Consider the following 26,158-nt stretch of genomic DNA (forward strand, 5'->3'; position numbering starts at 1 on the left):
CCGGTTCAGGTCCAGCTTAGGCCCGGGTTACAGGTGGAGCTGGACCTTGCCCTCGCGGTGCAGCTGCTGCAGGATCTCGGTCTCATAGTCCGCGTTGTGGACGCCTGTTTTCCTGAAGGCTCCGGCGAATTTGTTCTTCTCCCAGTAATGATGCCAGTTTCCCTCCGAGTCAGCGCCGAACCCGAACAGCGACACCTGCAGGACAGAGACAGGCGGCCAATCAGAGAGGGATGGAAGGACATTTTGCTTGTTTTATTTTTTTTCATCTGATGATCATTTTGACGGTTGCAGCTTCGGGTTTGAATTTCTGCAGAAAATGTTTTACAACTACACTTTAGAAAATCTTAGAAAAATGTAATTTGCATAATAATTTGGAACACAAATTACAAATGACATTTTTCTAAGAATTTCTAAATTGTCAACTCAAATGAGAGTCAGCATAATTTTCAAGTCTTTAACTGGTAGAGGATCATTTAGATGTGGTTAAAAAATGTGACAACATTTTTTTCCCCCAAAATATAGTAAAAACCTCAAAATTTACTGTTCCAAATTATTATGCAACTCTATGTTTCAATACATTTTTAAGCTTGAACTGAAAATGGTCATTTGTTGAATTTGTAGCATTAGGAGGTCATATTTACTGAAATCAAAAGCTATTTCAATGCAATCATAACAGGTGAAGTTATATTTAACCATAGGAGCCCTTCTTTGAGCAGTTTCAAAATTCTTAAATCCATTAAACTTGTGAGTTTTTGGAGAGTTTCTGCTTGGATTTCTTTGCAGGATGTCAGGGATCCTAAAAGGGCCTAATGGGGCCGACCAGCTCTCTCTCCATGATTCTGGCCCAAAACATGACTCCGCCCCCTCCTTACTGACGTCACAGCCTTGTTGGGACATTGTGGCCGTTCACCAACCATCCACTACTCCATCCATTTGACCATCCAGGGTTACACGGCCTCATCAGTGAACAAGACTGTTTGAAAATGAGTCCTCATGTATTTCTGAGCCACTGCAGCCGTTTCTGTTCATCAGCTTCAATTAACCGTTTAGGGGAGGCCCGGATAGAAGGTTTATGCACAACTGCAGCCTCTGGAGGGTCCTACACCTTGATGTTCAGGAGACTCCAGAGGCACCAGCAGCTTCAAATACCTGTCTGCTGCTTTGTAGCATCTGTTCTCTTAATCTGATGTGTTGTGTGAAACCGTCCATATTGTGCCATTATCTGCACAAACCCAAATCTCTTATCAGTACGATGATTATGCTTAATCTTTCATGAAATATCGAAGGTTTTCATACCTAGACCAAGGCATTCAACTATTTCATGCTTTTCAGCAGCAGAGAGATCCTTTTTCTTTCCCATATTGCTTGAAAATGATGATCTGCTTAAAGGAATAGGCCACCGTTTTTACATACTAAGATATGTTCTTACCTCACTTTAGACGTGTTAATATATCCCCGTATGGTCTTTGTCCGTGCGCTCTGTCAGGCAAACGGAGCACATACGCAGCCTCTCCCACATGTCACATAGCTCCAAAAAAGCTCACGATAGAAGCTACCAAGCTCTTCCACGTGTTCCCTATTTAAATAAAGTTACGTGAAGTGTTTTCATGCAAAGTATATTTACACAGAAATGTAGCATGTCGATTTTATAAGCAAATAAAAAGGGGGACTATATTGTGAGGCGTAATGATACGAGGAGCAAAACGTCCGCGCAGTAACTCCTAAAGACTTCCCCCGCTCACTTCCGTCAATAACCTTTAGGAGTTACTGCGCAGACGTTTTGCTCCTCGTATCATTACGCCTCACAATTTGCTTATAAAATCGACATGCTACATTTCTGGGTAAATATACTTCGCATGAAAACACTTCACGTAACTTTATTTAAATAGGGAACACGTGGAAGAGCTTGGTAGCTTCTATCGTGAGCTTTTTCGGAGCTATGTGACATGTGGGAGAGGCTGCGTATGTGCTCCGTTTGCCTGGCAGAGCGCACGGACAAAGACCAGACGGGGATATATTAACTCGACTAAAGTGAGGTAAGAACATATCTTAGTATGTAAAAACGGTGGCCTATTCCTTTAATAATGTGGAACGTCCTTTTTCAGTAGTTTTTCCCTTAACTGGGCTTAACCTGAAAACTAATCATCCCAGGTCTCTGAGATTAATGTCAGTGATTCAAAGAGCCTGAGACACAATACCATCCATGAGTTTCATAAAAAAAATCTTTTTACCTTTTTTGACACAAAAATACAGTTTGCATAATAATTTTGAACGCAGTATAGTGTTTTTTCTCTCATGTCTTTAACATTGAAGATCTGCATTTTCCACTTTAATCCTGGTTACCTGGTCGCAGGTGTGCAGGGCGTAGATGACGGCAGTGAAGCCGGTGGACGGGTAGCGCCCGTGTTTCTCTGTCCAGTTCTGGTGGATGTAACCGAAGAACTCCGGACTCACCACCAACACGCGGTCTCTGTCTGCGGACACACGCTCCTTCACACGCATATATGTCCTGTAGCCAATCAGAAGAGAGGGTCAGGAGCCAATCAGAGGAGAGAGGGTCAGGAGCCAATCAGAGGAGAGGGTCAGGAGCCAATCAGAGGAGAGAGGGTCAGGAGCCAATCAGAGGAGGGAGGGTCAGGAGCCAATCAGAGGAGAGAGGGTCAGGAGCCAATCAGAGGAGAGAGGGTCAGGAGCCAATCAGAAGAGAGGGTCAAGACCCAATCAGAGGAGAGAGGGTCAGGAGTAGGGCTGCAACTAACGATTATTTCGGTAATCGATTAATCTACCGATTATTTTTTACGATTAATCGATTAATCGCTTGGCTGTGAAAGGTGCATGGAAATTGTATTTTTTCAATTTTTTTATCACATAGAGCTAAATTGGCGGCGCTTGAGGACATGTTGATGGAGTAAACTTAAAGTAAACGTTTGTGGGAGGCTCTTTGTGCTAATTCTGCTTTCTGATTGGACGAGACAAATATTTATGAAATTTACAATGTACAAAACATGCAGACCCTAACTTAAAAAACAAAGTAGGTTTCAAGAGGGGTCAAGAGCCAATCAGAGGAGAGGAGAGAGGGTCAGGAGCCAATAAGAGGAGAGAGGGTCAGGAGTCAATCAGAGGAGGGAGGGTCAAGAGCCAATCAGAGGAGAGAGGGTCAGGAGCCAATCAGAGGAGAGAGGGTCAGGAGCCAATCAGAAGAGAGGGTCAAGAGCCAATCAGACCAGAGGAGAGAGGATCAGAACCAATCAGAGTGGCCTCACCGTGTGACGTCGCCCGTGGTCAGCGCGCTGCGGACCCACTCCAGATCGCGGAGCTTAAAGGGCAGCAGGACGAGGTGCTCCCGCGGCCGCAGGTCCATGGCGCTCTCCGGGTACAGGAAGTGATGCGTGCTCTTGTTCCCCACGTCCTGCTCGAAGCCCGCCATCACAGCGTGGTTCATCCTGCGGCGAGAGAGAGAGGACAGACCACGTCGTGATGTCAGCAGGTGCTACAGAGATTTAGTTTGAGAGTCAGAGTAAAAAACAGATCTTTAAGTAACTCCAACTGTGGCGCTCCCTAGTCTTTTTCCAAACGTTTTGAACAATTTGGAAAGTTTGGGAAAAGTTTGGAAACAATTTGGAAAGTTTTGGAATGATTTGGAAGGTTTTGAAACAGTTTGTAAAATGTCCTCCAGCTGTGGTCAGGTCTTTCCCACGCTTATTCTTTCCCAAATACTGACACGTTTGGTATCCATGTGTAGGCTGTGACTGAGATGACGCTGTAATCTAATCTAAACATGGTCATTTCCTTTGTGGGAGACAGCAGCGGCTAAAGACGGGAGATTTGTTCAGAGGGATGTTGGATCTTGTTCAGCTTTTGAGTAAGCAGAAACATTCCTCGTTTTTTGGTTCAAAGCTAAATAAAGAATTAGATCTGTAAAAATCCTTGTGTGAAAAAATTAGCTGAGTCTGTAGGAGTGACTAAAGTGGAGATGTTGTTCAGGACTATATTTCTGTGCGTTTTTCTACCACACATGCTGCCTAGTTTTATCTTATTATGATTATCTATTCTTAAAAGAAATCTGAACATGTGCAATCATGAAACAGTTATATTGTTATATATATATTGGAGGAGAAACCACTTCTTCTGAAGAAGATGTACAAATTTTCACTGCAACGTTACACGGCTCCTCAGAGGGGCAGAAATGTCTAGTTTCCAACACATAAGACCGCAAATCTCACTTCCTGTTCCAAAGTTATGTCTGAAAATTGTCGACGTTGTCGATAACGGGAGCATGGACCTCATGGGGTTCCTGATGGCGGAGTGGGTGGGGCCTAATGGTGGAGTAGGTGGGGCCTGATGGCGGAGTGGGCCTGATGGGGAGTGGGTGGGGCCTAATGGTGGAGTAGGTGGGGCCTGATGGCGGAGTGGGTGGGGCTTGATGGGGAGTGGGTGGGGCCTGATGGTGTAGTGGGTGGGGCTTGATGGCGGAGTGGGCCTAATGGTGGAGTGGGTGGGGCCTAATGGTGGAGTGGGCGGGGCCTGATGGCGGAGTGAGCCTGATGGGGAGTGGGTGGGGCCTAATGGTGGAGTAGGTGGGGCCTGATGGCGGAGTGGGCCTGATGGGGAGTGGGTGGGGCCTAATGGTGGAGTAGGTGGGGCCTGATGGCGGAGTGGGTGGGGCTTGATGGCGGAGTGGGTGGGGCTTGATGGGGAGTGGGTGGGGCCTGATGGGGAGTGGGTGGGGCCTGATGGTGTAGTGGGTGGGGCTTGATGGCGGAGTGGGCCTAATGGTGGAGTGGGTGGGGCCTAATGGTGGAGTGGGTGGGGCCTGATGGCGGAGTGAGCCTGATGGGGAGTGGGTGGGGCCTGATGGTGTAGTGGGTGGGGCTTGATGGCGGAGTGGGCCTGATGGGGAGTGGGTGGGGCCTGATGGGGAGTGGGTGGGGCCTAATGGTGGAGTGGGTGGGGCCTGATGGGGAGTGGGTGGGGCTTGATGGCGGAGTGGGCCTAATGGTGGAGTGGGTGGGGCCTAATGGTGGAGTGGGTGGGGCCTGATGGCGGAGTGGGCCTGATGGGGAGTGGGTGGGGCCTGATGGGGAGTGGGTGGGGCCTGATGGCGGAGTGGGTGGGGCCTGATGGGGAGTGGGTGGGGCCTGATGGTGTAGTGGGTGGGGCCTGATGGCGGAGTGAGCGGTGTGTCACCTAATGACATTGTGGTGGGAGTCGATGAGCTCCCCGTGGCCGGATTCCCGCAGGTTCCCTGAGTTCCCGACAACGGCACATGTGCGGCACAGCGAGGGGTGGGGCTTCTGCGGCGGTGGGGGAGGGGCTATAACAGCGAACAGCTCTGACATCACTTCCTGCACCGTGCGTCCGTCTCCCGAGCGCTGCAACGACTGGCGAGAGGAAACAAGAGTCAGACTGAGCGTTATCGGAGTTTACTCCAGTTTAGCGTCACTGACCAGCCACCAGGAGAGGGCGCCGTCCTCCAGGGTCTGGTTCTGACGGAGGATTGGCTGCTGCTCAGGGTTGAACCTCTGCCTGAACCAATCAGAGCCCGCCACATCAGAGACACAGGAGTCACAGCCACACGACCTGAGAAGTAAGCAAAGACAAAAACCAACACTTTCAATGTTTTTGGGACTGAAGGTTTATTTTTACAAATATATAAAATATTTAAAATTGTCCTGCAAACATCTGCATTTACTTTGTCGCTCAGAAAGAGAATTGGCATATTGCACAATGTTTTTATGCTAGTTCCTGTGACCTGTAGCTTTAGCGCCAGTACTTCCTGTCCGTATTCACTTCGGAATGAGATGAGCACAGACCCGCTCGAATCGTCATATTTCTTAAAGATTCTGAGGTGGACAGTGAGTTCCCAGTAGATGATCACTCACTGTGTGGTAAAAAACTTACTGTAGGATGTAAATACTCCGGTGGAGGAGATGCCTGTTTTTCTAAAGGTCAGAGAGTTTGTCTTTAAGCTGCTTAAACGGCTCACATGGAATTGAAAAACTACTAAAAATAAATAACGATGATTGTTTTTATGCAGATTAGTTCACATTTGTGGCACTATTAAAAATTTGAGCTAGCTTTGAGCTAGTTAGCCTTTAGCTTCAAGACAAACTCTCCGACCTTTAGAAACACAGGCATGTTCTCCACTGAAATATTTACAGCGAGGTTAGTACAGTCAGTCAACCTTCATCCCAATTTCCGATACTTATCGAAATTAATTATGACTTTTTACATTGAAACTATCACAACTGCCAAAAACAAAACAGACATACAATATTGGCTGAATTTATTACATTTGTGAACGATTTTCATCTTGTCAGAACAATAACGTAATAATTATTACATTATCGCCGTGTAAGTCCTTATTACATTGTCGGTTCCTACAAGGCCCGTCCTCCCAGAGGAAATAAAATAAAATAAATATTTTATAAAATCTTTGGCACTACTTCCTTTACCTTTTCACTTCCTTTTCCTGTGTGGAAGAGGGCGGGGCTTGTTTAGGAGGAGGGCGTGTCCTGGGGTTAGAGGTCACAGGCTGCTCACCTGTGGACACAGATGCATCATGGGAGATTAATCAAAGCGTCGTCAGAGAGGGCGCGGCGTTAACGGGAAAAAGAGCTCACCTTTATGAGGGGGCGGGGCCTCGGCTTTGTGCTGCCGTGTGGGCGTGACCTCAGGCGGGGGAGGCGGGGTCAGAGACAGGAAGTGTCTCTGACGCGTGGCGAGCATGAGGAAGAGTGCGGCGGCGGCGAACGACAGCGCGCACAGCCTCCTCCTCATCGCCATGATAGCCGGGGTCAGGTGACCTCCATAAAAGGCGTTTCCTGAAAGAGGCAAAGAGGCAAGCTTAGTCCAGAGCCTTCGGACTCTTCTTTAAGGCGAGGCACTGCAGGTGAATAGGGAAAAAATGTATATTTACAGATATCAATTTGAAACGTTTGCTGTCGATCACTGGGGCATAAATGTAAGAAAAAAATACATTGCAAGTTTTCTGTCATTTTATCTTTTCATATAAGAACAAGGTGTTTTATGCCTAAAAATGCCCCAAATTTCCCAAAATCTTTTTGGCGGCGAAATCTGAATAATGGACAGAGCTACATTCAAATCTATGGTGTCATTTTATTGATAAATGAGTTGCCAACACTTTTCAGAGCGGATTTTGGATTTCTTGTTTAGTTTTTAAATAAGCTGTTTTTTAGTGGAAGAATTTGTAAAAATGTAATTTTCGCCTTATTTTTTGACATTCAAAACTCAATAAATGGGGCTAGGGATTAGATATTACAAAATCCCTCTGAAAAATCTTCCAAATATTGTTCAGTCCAAGGATGGGAAATCTGAAGTCTTTAGGTCTGACTGGCGTGGACATAGTGTCGCCACAATGACAGAAAAATGTGTTTTGAGAAAAAGGCCCTTGAAATTGCACTGTCCCATATAAGTCTATGGGGGAACATTGAATCAGCGCAATATTTAAACATGTTATTGTGAAGATTAGGCATATTTTCTGTTTCCGGGTGAAAGCTTATATGTTCAGAGACCAATTTGGCCCAAAACCTGAAAACTTAAAAAATTGAGTTTTGCCTGTAGTGTCTCCCCTTAAGCAGATTCCTAGTCTTAGTTTATTGATAATTTCTCTGTAGTTCCGGGTCCAATAAGCAAAATCGCATCGCATCCAACGCTTTGGCTGGTCTTTTGTTCTGTGTTTCGGCCTCGTTCTCGGCTCATTTTTGGAGGAAATGCACTGGGTTCAGGTCGGGGGTTAAGAGGTTTTAAACCAGGCCTCGCTCCAGAAGAAGAGGAGACGCCGTCATTATTTTTCACTCAAACTTGGATGGAAACATTTTGTCCTTTTCCAGACTCATCTCGCAGCCTGACACACATTCACTTTCACACAGAGTCTGACGAGGCTTAAACGGCGGAGGAGGGGTCACGGTTCCTGAGCCACGCGAGACCAAACCCGTGTGGAACATTCTGCCGGAGCGAGACTGGAAACCAATAAACGTCTGAAAACTGAAACGTGTTCGACTTTCGCTGAGTCACTGTTTCTGCTCTTTAGTCGCTCCCACAGACTCTGCACAACGTCTGGAAGGATTTTTTTACAGCTCAAATTCCTCACACGTTTATTTTTATTGAGCTTTGGACCGAAAAACTAAAGGAGATGTTTTCACTAATAACGAGTTTATTCCAGAACTAAACCAGATCCTAAATCCCTAAGGGGGAATCTTTGTTACTAATACATCACAAAACAAAAGCACACATTTAACACTTCCTTTAACCGAGCGCATTTTCTCCAGTTCGACTTTACCCAAATCTAAAAGCTTCTCGACTGGAGAGCATGTTTCTGCTGTTTTTGTCACCGTTTTTAAGCATTTATGTCGTGCTTTCGTTGTTGGTTTTTCGCCGTGTTTTCGGAGGTATTTTGTTGACTTTCCATAGTTTTTTTTCTTGTTGCTTTTTTTGTCTCGATTTTGCCACATTTTTGTTGCATTTTGGTCTCTATTTTTCTCGAGCTTTAAGATTTGGGTAAAGCCGAGCTGGAGAAAATGCACTCGGTTTGGAAGTGCATTTTGGAAGAAAATGGCTAAAAACAGAGTGGAAAATTGTGTTTCTCTAGAGATTTAATTTTCCCTCTGTTTTTAGCCTGGTGGAATATGAACTTATTTGTCACACATAAATAAAGTCAAGAGTAAATCGGGCCCATATGGATATTTTCTCACAGCAGATGCTCAGTAGAAGTGAACAAACGGCAGTCGTAGCTAGCGCTAGCAAGCGGTTAGCATTAGCATGATGTTAGCGTAAGGCATCATGTTAGCGTTCTCCTTTATTTATGTATTTATGGGCTGTTGAACCTCTTTGCTCCTCCCCATGTCTTTGTAACTTTATTTAGTAGAAAACTATATTAACTATATAAAAGCATAAACATCACAAAAATGGCCGAACTAAAGAAAGCTGGGTACACTGTTTAGCGAAATCGGTGAATAGGAAAAAAAATGCATATTTACAGAAATCAATTTGAAACTTTTGCTGTCGATCACTGGCATAAATGTGACAAAAGTTTTCTGTCATTTTATCTTTTCATATAAGAACAAGGTGTCTTATTTTTTGACATTCAAAACTCAATAAATGGGGCTAAATAATAAAAAATCCCTCTGAAAAAAATCTTCCAAATAATGTTCAGTCCAAGGCTGGAAAATGTGAAGTCTTTAGGTCCGACTGATGTGGACATAGTGTCGCCACAATGACAGAAAAATATGTTTTGAGAAAAAGGCCCTTGAAATTGTGTTCTCCCATATAAGTCTATGGGCAAACATTGAATCAGCGCAATATTTAAACATGTTATTGTGAAGATTAGGCATGTTTTCTGTTTCCGGGTAAAAGCTTATATGTTCAGAGACCAATTTGGCCCAAAACCTGAAAACTGAAAAAAATTGAGTTTTGCCTGTAGTGTCTCCCCTTAAATATAATTGTGTTAGCTATGTTTTTTTTTTAAAGTGTCATATGCACTTTAAACCTGGAAATGAACATTCTTTAGATTTAGTTTCTGAAAACATCTGAAAGGTCTCCCATGTTTGATGCAGAAAAGGCCTTTCCTTGGTATGAAAACACCCTCCTCTGCTCCTCTGACCTGCTCTTATCTCTGAGCGGCAGAGGAATGTTGCTTTGGTTTCTCTGTTTTGGAGATCAGAGGTTCTCAGCTGGAGGACCGTTTTCAGTGCTCCTTTAAAACGCCGATTTCCAGATTTAACAGCTGCAAATAAAAAGTGAGTCCTGTTGGACGGGTCTGCGTTTGAGGAGCATGTGGAGCAGAACATGGCGCACTGCTGCTCTTTGGTTTGTGTGGGCTGTGGCGGGTCCTGAGGTGGGTCCTGAGGTCGGTGAGAGTCACAGTATCTGAGCCACCAATAGAATCAAGCTGGTTTTACAGACAGTCCCAGGGAGTTTCAGTAAAACACCAGGTTCAAGAGAAAAGGTAGAATATTCCCAGAGATCACTGGCCTCTTCTACTTTTTAGTTTAGTTTCACTTTATTAACCCCCGCCTTAACCGAGCGCATCTTCTCCAGTCCAGCTTTACCTAAATCTAAAAGGTCAACAGAGAAACACCTCATTTGAAAGCTAAAACTGATCTGAATGGAGCTTTTCCTTGCGTTGTTGTCACATTTTCATTGCTTTTTGTCCCTGATGATGAATGACACAGTCCCCAGATAAATGTGAAAGAGGCTCCTGTTTGTTGCTTGGGAAAGAGTTTCATAACGAGCCCCACGTCTCCCTCGGCCCCAACATCACAGTCACACGTTTGTTCGCCTATTGTATATGTTTTAGGTGAACTGGTATTGGTTCAGTTTGGGATATGTGGAATCGATTGCCTGATATTTGATCGTTCCCTTTCGGCACCGATCAAATATTTGCAAAGCTAAAACTAGCGCTTCAGCCGCAGAGGTCCAGGAGTCGGACGGCACTCTCATGTCTGAATCTGAAACACTGATATCCTTTTATCACTGATATCCTTTTATCACTGATATACTTTTATCACTGATATACTTTTATCACTGATATCCTTTTATCACTGATATACTTTTATCACTGATATACTTTTATCACCATCAAAAACATTCTGTCCCTGACGCTGGTTTAGGCTCAGAGACTTAAAGGAACAGGCCACCGTTTTTCCACACTGAGATACAGCGCCTCTCGAAAGTATTCATACACCTTGAACCTTTGCACATTTTGTCATGTTTACAACCCTAAACATTAAGATTTTACTTTGAATTTTTTTACTGAACGTTCACACACAAGTGTGAAGTGAAAGCGAAATGATACATGATTCTGTTACTTTTCAAAAAATAGAAAAGTGAAAAGTGGGGCTTGCATAAGTATTCATACAGCATTTTCTGAGTGCATTAAATTGCCTTTAAAACATTCCTAATGACTCCAGAATGTTCACACCTTGGCCTAACGGTTAAATAGAGGCACCTGTGTGTAATCTACTCTCAGTATAATTTCAGCTGTTCTTTTAGGCCCTCAGAGCTGTGGTCGGAGTGTATTGGTCACTAAACAACATCATGAAGGTCAAGGAGCACCAGAGAGGTCAGGGATAAAGCTGTGGAGAAGTTTAAAGCAGCATTAAGTTATACAAAGATTTCCCAAGATTTAAACATCTCCTGGAGCAACTGTTCAATCCATCATTCAGAAATGGAAAGAGTAAAGCACCACTGTGAACTTACCAAGACACGGCCGTCCACCTAAACTAACAAACTGAACAAGGACAGCACTGGTAAGAAATGTAACCAAGTGCCCCAAGATAACTCTGGAGGAGCAGTGAAGTCCTGCCGCTGAGCTGGGGGAATCTGTACATGGGACAACTATAAGTCATATCTACACAAATCTGGCCTTCATGGACGAGTGGAAGAAGAAAGCCATTATTGAAAGGAGGTCATAAGAAATCCCGTTTGAAGTTTGCTAGAAGTCATATGGAGGACACAGCTCCATGTGGAAGAAGGTGCTTTGGTCAGATGAGACAAAAATTTAACTTTTTGGCCTAAATGCAAAACGTTATGTATGGAGCAAATCTGACACTGCTCATCGTCCTGAGTGCACCATCCCCAGTGTCAAATATACGGGGGGGAGCATCATGCTGTGGGGCTGCTTTTCCTCAGCGGGGACTGAGGAGATTGTAAGAATAGTTGTGAAGATGGAGCCAAATACAGGGACATTTTGGAGGAAAACCTGCTGGAGTCACAAGAGAACTGAGGCTGGGGCGGAGATTCACCTTCCAGCAGGACAATGACCCTAAACACAAAGATAAATCTACAATGGAATGGTTCAATAAAAACATATTAATGTGTTAGAATGGCCCAGTCAAAGTCCTGACCTAAATCCTATTGAAAATCTGTGGAATAATGTGAAAACTGCTGTTCACAAACGCTCTCCTTCTAATGTGACAGAGCTTGAGTTGTTTTGTAAAGAGGAATGGGCTAAAATGTCAGTCTCTACATGAGCTAATCTTGTAGAGTCAAACCCCAAACGACTTTCTGCTGTTATTGCAGCAAAAGGGGGTTCGCAAAGTATTCATTCATGCTGTATGAAAACTTATGCAAGCCCCACTTTTCACTTTTCTATTTTTTGAAAAATAACAGAATCATGTATCATTTTGCTTTCACTTCACAGTTGTCGGTTACTTGTGTGTGAATGTTCAGTAAAAAAATAAAATCTTTATGTTTAGGGTTGTAAACATGACAAAATGTGCAAAAGTTCAAGGTGTATGAATACTTTCGAGAGGCACTGTAAATGTGAAAGAGGCTCCTGTTTGTTGCTTGGGAAAGAGTTTCAAATGAGCCCCACGTCTCCCTCGGCCCCAACATCACAGTCACACGTTTGTTCGCCTATTGTATATGTTTTAGGTTAACCGGTATTGGTTCAGTTTGGGATATGTGGAATCGATTGCCTGATATTTGATCGTTCCCTTTTGGCGCCGATCAAATATTTGCAAAGCTAAAACTAGCGCTTCAGCCGCAGAGTCCAGGAGTCCAACCGTGGGACTGTTTTAAGAATCATTCATAAAAGTGCAGCCTGTCAACACATCGAGTGCCGCGCTGTTTTGGGGATTTAGCTGTAGAGTGCCAGAACTGCTTTTACCTTATGAACCTTGGCGGCCTCTTCGCTCCTCCGGCAGGGGTCTTGATAGATTGATAGTTTAAGCCTCGGCTCTAAAAGTGCGTTTCCTAAACGGCCGCACTCTCATGTCTGAATCTGAAACACTGATATACTTTTATCACCATCAAAAACATTCTGTCCCTGACGCTGGTTTAGGCTCAGAGACTTAAAGGAACAGGCCACCGTTTTTCCACACTGAGACACAGGTCCTCTCGAAAGTACTATACACCTCGAACTTTTACACATTTTGTCATGTTTACAACCCTAAACGTTAAGATTTTATTTTGAATTTTTTACTGAACGTTCACACACAAGTAACAGACAACTGTGAAGTGAAAGCAAAATGATTCATGATTCTGTTATTTAAAAAAAAATAATAGAAAAGTGAAAAGTAAGTAATCTTCACTTTACTGTGCGGATGCCAAACTACTCCTGGTATTATTACGCCTTACAATATAGTCCCCCCTTTTATCCGCTTAGAAAATCCACATTGTTTAATTTTGTGTATTATACTTTGTAGTGGAACACTTCACGTAACCATATTTAAATAGGGAAGACGTGGAATAGCTTGGTAGCTTCTATCTTGACCTGTTTTGGAGCTATAGTGGAGAGAGGGAGAGGCTAAATGCTAACGCCGTCTGCGCTGTGTTTACGTGACTGAAGGCACGGGGGAAGATCAGACAGGTCCTAAAGAACTCGTCAAAGCTCAGGTAAGAACATATCTCAGTATGTAAAAACGGTGGCCTGTTCCTTTAAATGAAATAAAGGTGATCAGGTTCCCTCCATTGATCCTTTTTTTATCTCAGCACATAATGAGATGAATTAATGACGGATAAAAAGAGCTTGTGACGGCTTTTTCTGACTCTAATGATCCTGAGTTTAAACCTCGGTGCGTTTCCTGAACGGCGTCGCTCTCATGTCTGAACCTGCAGCTGTGACTCACAAACACTGACGAACGTTTATCGTCATCAGAGACGTTCTGTCCCTGACGCTGGTTTAGACTCAGAGACTTAAACGTAGAGGTTTTACAAAGCGCCCATGTGACTCTGGGAGGAAACCGCCGCTTCCTGTGACATCATTTCCTGTCCCTCTGCACGCCCTAGATAAGACTCTGGGCACCACACAGGACCTCATCGAACCACTGACAGGCTCTATGTGAATGCTGTTCATGTTTCAGACAACAAATGTAATCATGAAATAATTGGAGCATCAATCTTACATTTATTAAGCTCACTGGAATAAATGTTAGTCTGAAAGTAACTGGAAAAAAGTTGGACTTGACCATTCCAATACTGCACAAACAAACTCATTTTAAAGTTGTCCATAAATATTATCCGTGTAATTCATTAATCTCCAAATGTACAGATATTGGTCCCAAATGCAGTTGTTGCCAAACAAGTCCTGCAAATATTCTCCAGCTCTTCTTTACATGTTCCATTACCGACGCATTTCAGAAACTTTTTTAAACAAAAGTGATCTATCAAAGTAACTTTTGAACCAAAAAGTATTATCTGTTTCAGCCACGCAAATCAAAAAATTAGAAAAAAATGGTTAACCTATTTATGGGCGTGGCAGAATAAGGTGAATATCAACAATGGAACGAAGCCACTAAGGACATTTCTCCGATTTCCAACTGTTGTCTTTACATGACTGTTGCCATGACTACGGGCGGGCACGTCTCACAAGTATGAGGCAATATGCACAGTTTTTCCTGGACAGTCAGCCAGACGCTGTACTTCCCGTCGCTGATCGTTTACGTTCACAACTACCAGGTTCCCACACAAATATAGAGCTCAGGATCTGGTTAAGGACGAGTTACTGACGGAGTCACAGAAACGTATCACAAACATCATGTTCACTGTGAACCCAGCACCCAAAGGAAACGCCAGCTGTCGTAAGGGGCGGAGCTTTTATCCTAGAGCTAAAGGCTAGTGTTGAAAATGATAATATAACATGTGAACAAGTAAATATTATTTAAACTACTAACAGGATGATTCTTTTTTGCGCAGGCTCGTTCTAAACTTTGCGCTAGTTTTATTTTTTATTTTGTTAGCCGCGTTAGCTTCAAGACAAAAACATCCAGCGTTATGAACACGGAGGTTTCCTGCAGTGAAGTCGTTACGTCTCATGTAATATTTCCTAACCTGCTCCAGTCACATCTTAACTTTTACTCGCTGTCCTTTACCAAATCTTAAGCTATTGCTTCATTTCTGTGGGACCTGCTCATTTTTAATGGGAAGAGATAGCGGACAGGAAGGACAGCCTCTGGCTGATGTCCAGGCGGAAATCACGTGGGGTCACTGTGCATATATCCCATAGGTGGCGTTCATGATTTAGAATGTAATGATGTCATAATGTCAGATGGAGGGCGGGGCCAATACAACTCTATGGGAGAAATGCAGTTTTTGTAAGAAATCTCCAAAACGACAAATTGACAAATGTTTTTCCTCATCAGTATTTGATTGTGATTGGATTCACAAACCTGTGATAATATTTTTGTGTCTGGAAGTCCTTTCTATTGGACAACATCACGTCATGTTTTTTGCATATTGTCACCACTTTCTGACGTTTTTCGGAGAAAATAATTGTACATTAGTTCATATGAGCTGACAGAGGAGACAATGAACTTTGTGACAGTTTTTTCATGTGGATTCCTCCAGTAATGACTGAGATATGAGCCAAAAAACAAAGACATAAAAATATGCATTTTGTCAGTTACCATAGTTACCGTCAGTTGACCTCCCCCTTAATTTTTAAAGTACAAGCTCTTTAGAATGTTGTGATGTCACGTGAACGCAGCCTATTGTATGTGGAAAATATCAAATTCACAAAGCGAAATGTTCCCAGTCAAAAGTACTTTTAATTGAAATAAAGAACTACATGGACTCAATAAAAAACCTCACCGACAAAAAAGCAGTGACAACTAACAACTACAGTATTTGATTTTGATGGGCATTAGATTCTACATCATTTCCAAATAACTGGCCACGAGTTCACACTTCACCAGTGTTCTGTTCACTATGGCAGTGCTTCCCAAAGTGGGGGTCGCGGGACAATGTTTTTTACATTTTGATGTTTTTTTGACCGAAAACAGCAGATTTTGGTGAAATTAAGCCAAATCTCAAAATACAGTCTCCAAACTAATAACCATAATGCCAGATGTGAAATGCATAAACCAGGGTCTCCCCCGGGGGCGGAGCTAACAGGCACCTGTCGCTGTGAGTGCCAGGTTACGACTCCTCACAAATGTGATAAACAGATCCATGAATGAGGATCAGAACACAGAACGGACGACAGTCTGTTTATTTCACACACCGACGTTGAGCTTCAGCTCTGATTCAAAAGAACATGAAGTCCAAAAGTTTGCGCAGTAAAAGTACCAGCCCCTCACACAAACCCCCCCCCCCCTCACGGGGGAGAGAAGCACATCTGTCAGATAACGCCTATATTGCTATAGCGCCTCCAATCAATCATCAGAATCACAACACCGCCGCGCTTCACTCAGGCACGCACACTTTCAGCAAATTTAACACTTTTTAACCTCTTAACCCCCACCTGAACCAAGCACATTTTCACCAGTTCAGCTTTACCCAAATCTAAAGCTTCAGCTGGAGAGCAACAGTGTAATGCCTCATTTGAAAGCTAAGACCTGCAAAAGTGATGACAACATTTGCTTTTTCATCGCTTTTTTTTTTGGAAGCTTCTAGATTTGGGTAAAACCGAACTGGAGCAAATGTGCTCGGTTAAGGAGGGGGGTAAGAGGTTAAGACCCTGCAGGAATCCTGTTTCATCCCTTCATCAGACCATTGTCATGAACGGACGACAAAAGGGAAGCAAAAAAACACAAATCCACTTTATACCCCATTTTTCCCCCCAATTTTCTGAAATAAATTGTTCAGAATTTTCCCGCATTTCTCGACCTCGGAGCTAAACTTGTGACTGTGCAGAGCTTTCGTCCTGACCCTGCAGTTGATCCTAAAGCCTAAAACTCAGGTCCGGACTGAGCCCAGTCTGTCATTAAGTGTCCAATCAGAGCGCGGGGCGGCCAGTTCTGCCCGGCAACAGCTCCACCCTGTGATTAAGCGCCCGCAGAGACTCCAGGCCACCGCAGTGGAAAACCGAGAGGAGACGCCGGGCTCTGGGGCACTTTTGGTTTCATGTGGATCAGTCCAGTCATTACAGAGATTAAGGCCAGACGCTGCAAACTCTTCAATCTAAATAAATGTTACTGTACTTCTAAAGTAAAACATGGCTCACTTCTGCCTGGGTAAACCCTGATTTTAGTTCCCTTCAAAAGCAGAAGTTCTACCTTCGCCTTCGCAGTGGAAACACGGAGCGCTGTGGACGCACCCCTGTTACCGAGTAACGCAGTAATGAAGTAATGAAGTAATGACGGCTGCGCGGCCCTTCATTAGTCTGAGATTCAATCAGAGCAACATCAAACCTCGTTACGGAGCGGCGTCTGGACCGGGCAGAACCGAGACTTCCCTCACGTCCAAACGCTTCACTTTCCTCCTCGGTTTAGTTCTTTTTTACTAAAAGAGAAAAGCAGAGAAGAGTCACATAAAGAAACATGTCGTCCTCTGGTTCTGAAGCTTCAGGGAAAGAGGAACAAAGATGATTTTGACGCTAAAGAACTGAAGTTAGAAATGTCTCTTTGTTTAGTGTTTAGTCCTAAAGTTAAAGGTCCTATATCATGCAAAATCAACTTTTTGGAGCTTTTAGCCATGTTGTTATGCTCTTTCCTTATCAAAAAACACTCCCAGGGTGGTTTGTGGCTTCATTCACGCAGCTCTCAGTAATCCTCCTGAATCCTGCTCTCTGACCTCTCCTGGAAAACCACTGATTTGTGACACTCTGACGTTTTATTACGTCATAGTGTCAAACAGGAAGAGCCCGGCGTATGTAATGTAATGCCTTACGGCTGATTTAATTTATAAAACATTTATTATTTATTATTTCTGTTGTGAGCGTCCGCGCTGAAAACAAAGCGTCTGAACAGTCATGTTTGCACTGAAAGCTGTGAAGAAGGAGCTCTTTCTAACCTACTCTGGACACGCCTGTTCTCATGCGTGTTAGCGTGTGTGTTAGCGTGCGTGTTAGCATGTGTGTTAGCGTATGTGTTAGCGTGTGTGTTAGCGTGTGTGTTAGCGTGCGTGTTAGCGTGCGTGTTAGCATGTGTGTTAGCGTGTGTGTTAGCGTGCGTGTTAGCATGTGTGTTAGCGTATGTGTTAGCGTGTGTGTTAGCGTGTGTGTTAGCGTGCGTGTTAGCGTGCGTGTTAGCATGTGTGTTAGCGTGTGTGTTAGCGTGTGTGTTAGCGTGTGTGTTAGCGTGTGTGTTAGCGTGTGTGTTAGCGTGTGTGTTAGCGTGTGTGTTAGCGTGCGTGTTAGCGTGCGTGTTAGCGTGCGTGTTAGCGTGCGTGTTAGCGTGCGTGTTAGCGTGCGTGTTAGCGTGCGTGTTAGCGTGTGTGTTAGCGTGCGTGTTAGCGTGCGTGTTAGCGTGTGTGTTAGCATGTGTGTTAGCGTGTGTGTTAGCGTGTGTGTTAGCGTGTGTGTTAGCGTGTGTGTTAGCGTGTGTGTTAGCGTGCGTGTTAGCGTGCGTGTTAGCATGCGTGTTAGCATGTGTGTTAGCATGTGTGTTAGCATGTGTGTTAGCATGTGTGTTAGCATGTGTGTTAGCATGTGTGTTAGCGTGTGTGTTAGCGTGTGTGCTAGCGTGTGTGTTAGCGTGTGTGTTAGCGTGTGTGTTAGCGTGCGTGTTAGCGTGCGTGTTAGCGTGCGTGTTAGCGTGCGTGTTAGCGTGCGTGTTAGCATGTGTGTTAGCATGTGTGTTAGCATGTGTGTTAGCGTATGTGTTACCGTGCGTGTTAGCGTGCGTGTTAGCGTGCGTGTTAGCGTGCGTGTTAGCGTGCGTGTTAGCGTGCGTGTTAGCGTGCGTGTTAGCGTGCGTGTTAGCGTGCGTGTTAGCGTGTGTGTTAGCGTGCGTGTTAGCGTGCGTGTTAGCGTGCGTGTTAGCGTGCGTGTTAGCGTGCGTGTTAGCCTGTGTGTTAGCGTGTGTGTTAGCGTGCGTGTTAGCGTGCGTGTTAGCGTGCGTGTTAGCCTGTGTGTTAGCGTGTGTGTTAGCGTGCGTGTTAGCCTGTGTGTTAGCGTGTGTGTTAGCGTGCGTGTTAGCGTGCGTGTTAGCGTGCGTGTTAGCCTGTGTGTTAGCGTGTGTGTTAGCGTGCGTGTTAGCGTGTGTGTTAGCGTGCGTGTTAGCGTGCGTGTTAGCGTGCGTGTTAGCATGTGTGTTAGCGTGCGTGTTAGCGTGCGTGTTAGCGTGCGTGTTAGCGTGCGTGTTAGCGTGCGTGTTAGCGTGTGTGTTAGCGTGCGTGTTAGCGTGCGTGTTAGCGTGCGTGTTAGCGTGCGTGTTAGCGTGCGTGTTAGCCTGTGTGTTAGCGTGTGTGTTAGCGTGTGTGTTAGCGTGCGTGTTAGCGTGCGTGTTAGCGTGCGTGTTAGCGTGTGTGTTAGCGTGTGTGTTAGCGTGCGTGTTAGCGTGCGTGTTAGCGTGCGTGTTAGCATGTGTGTTAGCATGTGTGTTAGCATGTGTGTTAGCATGTGTGTTAGCGTATGTGTTACCGTGCGTGTTAGCCATTCATGAATTGCTGTGATGTTTCAATCTCTACGGTTGCATGGGCAGAGAGAGGGGGCGGAGTTAACTGAATCCAAGCGTTGTGTCTTCCTGGTAGAGGTACAATGTATCATATAAATACCTATACTTTACTTTTGAATTGCTAAAATAGTAGGATACAGATGCTTTAAAGGTGAAACTGACACTACAGACTTCTCTGCCGCTGAAACTCTGATTCATGCCTTCATCACATCCAGAATTGACCACTGCAACAGCGCCCTCTACGGGTCACCATCCAAAACCCTCAATAAACTCCAGAACATCCAAAACTCCGCCGCCCGCCTCCTCACGCACACTCGCTCCCGTGAACACATCACCCCTGTCCTTCAGAACCTCCACCGGCTCCCCGTCCCTCAACGCATCCAGCTCAAGGTCCTCCTCATCACTTTCAAAGCCCTCCATAATTTGGCCCCTCCAGACCTCACCGATCTGCTCCACCATCACACCCACCTCTTTAAAAAGGCTTTTAATATTGAATAACTGCCCTCTATTTTAATGTGCTCATTTTATGTGTGATTTTATTCTTGTTTTCTGTAAAGCGTCTTTGAGTGTCTTGAAAAGCGCTATACAAATAAAATGTATTATTATTATTATTATTACTAAACATCATCAAATCTTATTCTTTACATGTTGGTGTTTCTCATGTGCAATTTTATGCAAAAAAATGATCATAGTAAATATTTTTCTTCTTATACTCTTTAGATTATGACATTTTGCCTCTAAAAACCCCACATAAAACAACCTCTTGATCACAATTTTTTTTAACCGAGCACATTTTCTCCAGTTCAGCTTCTGGACTAAAGCTAACAGCCTATAGTCCAGAGTGAACTGCCTCAGTTGAAAGCTAAGACCTGCGAAATTTATCAGGTTTTTGGGCCGTTTGTTTTTTTTTTCTTCACGTTTTTATCACATTTTAATGGCTTTTTTGTAACTTTATTGTAGCGTTTTGTTTTGTAGCGTTTTTGTCACATGGTCGCTCTATTGACACAGGATTTTTGACATAGATACGGACGGCATCTCTGGAATCTCCCATATATGGGCATGTTTGAAAACAGTTAAGGGGGAAAACAATTGAGGAAAAAAAAAAAACGTTCTCTAATTCTTCAAAAACTATTTTAACAAACGCTGAATTATGAACATAGTTTGCTACTAAATAAAGATACAAAGACATGGAGAGGAGCAAAGTGGTTCAACAGCCCATAAATACATGAATAACGGAGAATGCTAACATGATGCTTCTGTTGTCCCCTCGGCGAGGCCACGCCCCCTTCTATGCCGTCAGTATAGGGCCTCATTTCCCAGTTATCCAGAGTGTTGCTGATTTCTGGAGATTATTATTATTATTTTTTATTCATGCAGTTCTTATATTTGAAGAGTTTTGTGGCGCTAGGCTAATGCAAGGCTAGTGCATGTCTATGGTATCAGCTAGCCTCCACAGAGCACCTGAGGCAAATCACTTATAACACCAGACTAACCATATAAATGTCTGTGTCCATAGAGTAATTTTTGGAATATAACTGACCTGCATCACATGAATGATCGCATTTTGAGGGACTATTTTCTAGCATATCACTCTGCCGCTGCGTAGCTTATACAACCAAGAAGCTGATGCTGCTCAAATATATGGTCTTTTAAATGCAACCAGTCTGTGCCATCTCGCTCAGTCTACCCCAGGGCAGCTGTGGCTACAAGAGCAGCTTACCACCACCAAGTATGGAGGGAACGAATAATTCAATGTAAAGCGTCTTTGAGTGTCCAGAAAAAGCGCTATATAAAACCAATGCAATATTATTATTATTATTATTATTATTATTTACCATTTTCTCTGAGCTATTTTCACATCACCAAGACAGTTTATCTAAGAGTAAATCTGCCTGAACTTAATCTGCTTTAAATCCAACAAAAAAACAACATCAGAAAAACAATAAACAGACGTGAGTTAGTTTTGTGTTTCAGGACAAAGACTGAGAAAAACACTTTTTCATAAAAGTGAGTTATTTTATGGTCACTTTTGTCTGGTGAGTTCAAATCATGTAAAGATCAAATCTAAAATCTAAATCAAAACATAACGGTTCTATTTTCTAAATATACTGGGTGGTTCAGTTTACCCCACTATCGGCTTGTTGCACAATGTGGCTACGCTAGTTCCTCTGAGCTGAAGCTGTGGGCGCTAGTACTTCCTGTTCGTATTGATTTCCATTAAGATTAACTCAGACCAGTGAGTTTCTGGTAGAAATATTTCCATAGAGGAGATGTTTATGTTTGTGAGGATCAGTGAGTTTGTCTTGAAGCTAAAGGCTAATTTAACCTCTGAACTCCAGCCTGAACCGAGAGGATCTTTGTCCTCACGTCATCAGATTTTTTTTACATCATTTTTTTGTTGGGTATTCAACTCATTTTTTAGTCAATTTTTGGTCATATTTTGCCACATTTTTTGTCACATTTTTGTCATTTTTAGTCCATTTTTTGTAAAAATAATTCACATTTTTGCAATTTTTTTGTCACATTTAGTCAATTTTTTGTCATATTTTGTCACAATTTTGTCATTTTTTTGGTCACATTTTTTTTTTCATTTTTTCGTCAATTTTTTTAACACATTTTTGTCATTTTTTTGTCATTTTTTTGGTCACATTTTTGTCCTTTTTTTGTCCTTTTTTGGTCAATTTTTAGTCAATTTTTAGTCAATTTTTTGTCATTTTTTTGTAAATTTTTTGTCACATTTTTTTTTTCATTTTTTCGTCAATTTTTTATCACATTTTTGTCACATTTTTGTAATTTTTGGTCATTTTTTTGTCAATTTCTTGTGACATTTTTGTGATAGGCGGGAGTTAAGGGGTTAATGCATTACACAACTTGAAATAGTGCCTTTTTATATATATTTTTAATAGCACGTTAGCCTTTAGCTTCAAGACAAACTATCAATCCTTTATGATCACAGGCGAGTTCAGGGGAGATCATGATTTGAACACACAATAAATGATCATCGACCGGGACCTCACCGCCCACAACATAATCTGTAGAAAATATGATTATTATTCCAGGAAAAGAAAACAGACAGGAAGTCCTGGCGCTCACACCTTCAGGTCAGAGGAACTAGCATAGCCACACCGTGCAACAAGCCAATTAGGGCTGTCACGGTATGAAACAATAACCTCACGGTTATTGTGACCAAAATTATCACGGTTTTCGGTATTATCGCAGTATTTTTTTTAAATGTGTGTTAATATGTTCAGAAAGCATTGATAGTCCTACACAAACTGAAATCGTTTCAAAAAAGTTTAACTGTGCTTGTTGCATAAAAAAATACAGACAAAGCCTTTTCACATCAAAGTAAAGGAACTATAACGATGTGTTGTTGATCGTTTCGAGGGTATTACATGTACTATTTATAGCGTCAGAAACGAAGATAAACTGTCTATATCAGGAACATTGTTGTTGTGCTTCCAGTGAGCTTTCGCTTTGCAGATTTGGGAAAATGCCATCATTATTAAATTCATAAAATCTGCGGCGAGAGTGAATCTATTGCAATCTGCCACCGGGAGCCCCGTGACGCATTGTGCCATCGTGCGGAGGTATCCGGACACGGCTTATTCTGGCGGTGGTGCTGCAGCCGCACTATGGGGCGACTCGTTACATTGTCCCTCAACCCAAAGTCCCACATCAGCATTTCAGCTAAAACGCCAACGTTAACTTACTGCTATAGAGCTGTGGGAGACGGTCACGCAGGAGAGTCAGAGGTTCGAAGTATTGCTGCATTTGGAGACACTTTTTCCTGCACGTTCTGCAAACTGAACTCTGAGGCTGAGAGATCCTGCGCTGTCGTGTCGGACATGATTCCAGCTTCGAGAAAGTTTTGTTTGGGTTGCAAACAACAAAGTGCGCATGCGCGGAAACTGCAGCAGATGAGACGGTGGCTGGTGAGGCTCACCGTGCCGACACCGCGGGTGCGGTTATTCACCGAGATAATAATAAAAACACAAAACAAGACGGTCATTTTCACCGTCAAAATTTTTACCGGGGTTTACCGCTACACCGGTTACCGTGACATCCCTACCCACTATACATGTTTTGGTATTTTGACTCAACACTGGGCAGAGGCGAGCAGCACCCAGACATGTATGTTACAGTTTTGTTTCTTATAGTAAGACAGAAGGTTTAGTTTACCTGCTTGACTGTAATAGACTTAACCTAAGAAGACAGTATGAACCTTCTCCAAAGACCCAGACATGTATATTTCTGAAGTCATTGTACTTCTTATAGTAGCTTTGTAGTACTTTTTACTCGAGTAACTTTATAGTATCTGTATCTTACTCGAGTAAAAAAACACTAACTGGCTCCACAGAGAATCAATCTTTTTAACCTCTTAACCCCCTGCATTTTCTCCGGTTGAGCTTTACAGTGTCATGCCTCATTTGAAAGCTAAGACCGACAAAACTAACCTACGCTTCCGGGTTATGACTGTCACGGCTTCATCCTTTTTGGTCGTGTTTTCATCACGGTTTTATTGCTTTTTTTGACGCGTTTTGGTCCCACAAATGTGGCACAAAATGTGAAAAAAAAGCAGCAAAAACATGACAAATACGTGACCGAAAAGCGACAAAAAGGCAATGAATATGAGACCAATACATGACTAAAAAGTGACAAAAAAGCAGCGAAAACATGACAAATACGTGACCAAGAAGTGACAAAAAAAGAAACAAAAAAAGCAATGACTACGAGACCAATACGTGACTAAAAAGAGACAAAAAAGCAATGAATATGAGACCAATCAAAACTAAAAAGAGACAAAAAGGCAATGACTACGAGACCAATACGTGACTAAAAAGTGACAAAAAAGCAATGAATACGAGACCAATACGTGACTAAAAAGAGACAAAAAAGCAATGACTACGAGACCAATACGTGACTAAAAAGAGACAAAAAAGCAATGAATACGAGACCAATACGTGACTAAAAAGTGACAAAAAAGCAATGAATACGAGACCAATACGTGACTAAAAAGAGACAAAAAAGCAATGAATACGAGACCAATACGTGACTAAAAAGTGACAAAAAAGCAATGAATACGAGACCAATATGTGACTAAGAAGTGACAAAAAAGCAGCGAAAACATGACAAATACGTGACCAAAAAGTGACAAAAAAGAGAGAGAAAAAAGCAATGAATACGAGACCAATACGTGACTAAAAAGAGACAAAAAAGCAATGAATACGAGACCAAGAAGTGACAAAAAAGAGAGAAAAAAGCAATGACTACGAGACCAATACGTGACTAAAAAGTGACAAAAAGGCAATGAATACGAGACCAATACGTGACTAAAAAGTGACAAAAAGGCAATGAATACGAGACCAATACGTGACTAAAAAGAGACAAAAAAGCAATGAATACGAGACCAATACATGACTAAAAAGTGACAAAAAAGCAATGAATACGAGACCAATACGTGACTAAAAAGAGACAAAAAAGCAATGAATACGAGACCAATACGTGACTAAAAAGTGACAAAAAAGCAATGAATACGAGACCAATACGTGACTAAAAGAGACAAAAAAGCAATGACTACGAGACCAATACGTGACTAAAAAGTGACAAAAAAGCAATGAATACGAGACCAATACGTGACTAAAAAGTGACAAAAAAGCAATGAATATGAGACCAATACGTGACTAAAAAGTGACAAAAAAGCAATGAATACGAGACCAATACGTGACTAAAAAGTGACAAAAAAGCAATGAATACGAGACCAATACGTGACAAAAAAGCAATGAATACGAGACCAATACGTGACTAAAAAGTGACAAAAAAGCAATGAATACGAGACCAATACGTGACTAAAAAGTGACAAAAAAGCAATGAATACGAGACCAATACGTGACTAAAAAGTGACAAAAAAGCAATGAATACGAGACCAATACGTGACTAAAAAGTGACAAAAAAGCAATGAATACGAGACCAATACGTGACAAAAAAGCAATGAATACGAGACCAATACGTGACTAAAAAGAGACAAAAAAGCAATGAATACGAGACCAAGAAGTGACAAAAAAGAGACAAAAAGCAATGAATACGAGACCAATACGTGACAAAAAAGTGACAAAAAAGCAATGAATACGAGACCAATACGTGACTAAAAAGAGACAAAAAAGCAATGAATACGAGACCAATACGTGACTAAAAAGTGACAAAAAAGCAATGAATACGAGACCAATACGTGACTAAAAAGTGACAAAAAAAAGGCAACAAAGAAGCAATGACTATATGACAAAAACACAATAAAAAACATATAAAACATAATAACAAAAACAAGGCAGAAGCTTAGATCAGTTTTGTTGGTCTTAGCTTTCAAATGAGGCTTCAACCGACTTATCGGCTGTGAGCTCCAGTCGAGAAGTTTTTAGATTTGGGTAGAACTGGAGAAAATGTGCTCGGATCAGGCGGAGGTTAAGGGGTTAAAACAGTCTGTGTTTCTTGATTCTTTGATAGTTTTTTTCTTGGGAAACTGTTGTTTTTTCATCACTTCAGGTTCAGTTCCTCTTCTTTAGTGTCAAACTAAACCAGTTCCTGTTTCACTCCCGGATCTTTCTCACTGATCATGAAAACACGAAACATGAAGAACGTGATGTTTAAGGTCAGTTTGTCACAGAAACAAACCGACTTCGCCTCTAAAACTTTCCCCAAACAGATGAAACTCGCCCTTAACGGGAAACCTCCGGAAACAGCCGAACTCTGAACCCAAACCCGAGTCAAAACCGAGTCAGAACCGGGACTAAACCGGGACCAAACGGGACTTACCGGGGCCGTGCGTGCTCCAGGTTCGTGCGCTCGGTCGGTCCGTGTGCGTG

General features: G+C 42.8%; 1 protein-coding gene across 2 annotated transcripts; it reads right to left on the reverse strand.

The window, feature by feature from the left end:
* st3gal8 (ST3 beta-galactoside alpha-2,3-sialyltransferase 8) lies at positions 1-26,158 on the reverse strand. Of its 2 annotated transcripts, XM_079556029.1 has the most exons (9): positions 26,109-26,158; positions 17,094-17,184; positions 6,624-6,824; positions 6,456-6,543; positions 5,448-5,580; positions 5,188-5,381; positions 3,264-3,443; positions 2,344-2,509; positions 1-195 (listed from the first exon to the last, which is right to left on the reverse strand). In XM_079556029.1, the coding sequence occupies exons 3-9, from the start codon at positions 6,784-6,786 to the stop codon at positions 28-30; spliced, it is 1,092 nt and encodes a 363-aa protein (XP_079412155.1). In that variant the 5' UTR covers positions 6,787-6,824; positions 17,094-17,184; positions 26,109-26,158; the 3' UTR covers positions 1-27. The 2 variants fall into 2 exon arrangements, with proteins under 2 accessions (XP_079412155.1, XP_079412154.1); XM_079556028.1 differs by lacking the exon at positions 17,094-17,184 and having other exon boundaries at positions 26,109-26,152.

The sequence above is a fragment of the Gobius niger genome (assembly GCF_951799975.1).
Source record: "Gobius niger genome assembly, chromosome: 5".
In the NCBI taxonomy this organism is placed as follows: domain Eukaryota; kingdom Metazoa; phylum Chordata; class Actinopteri; order Gobiiformes; family Gobiidae; genus Gobius; species Gobius niger.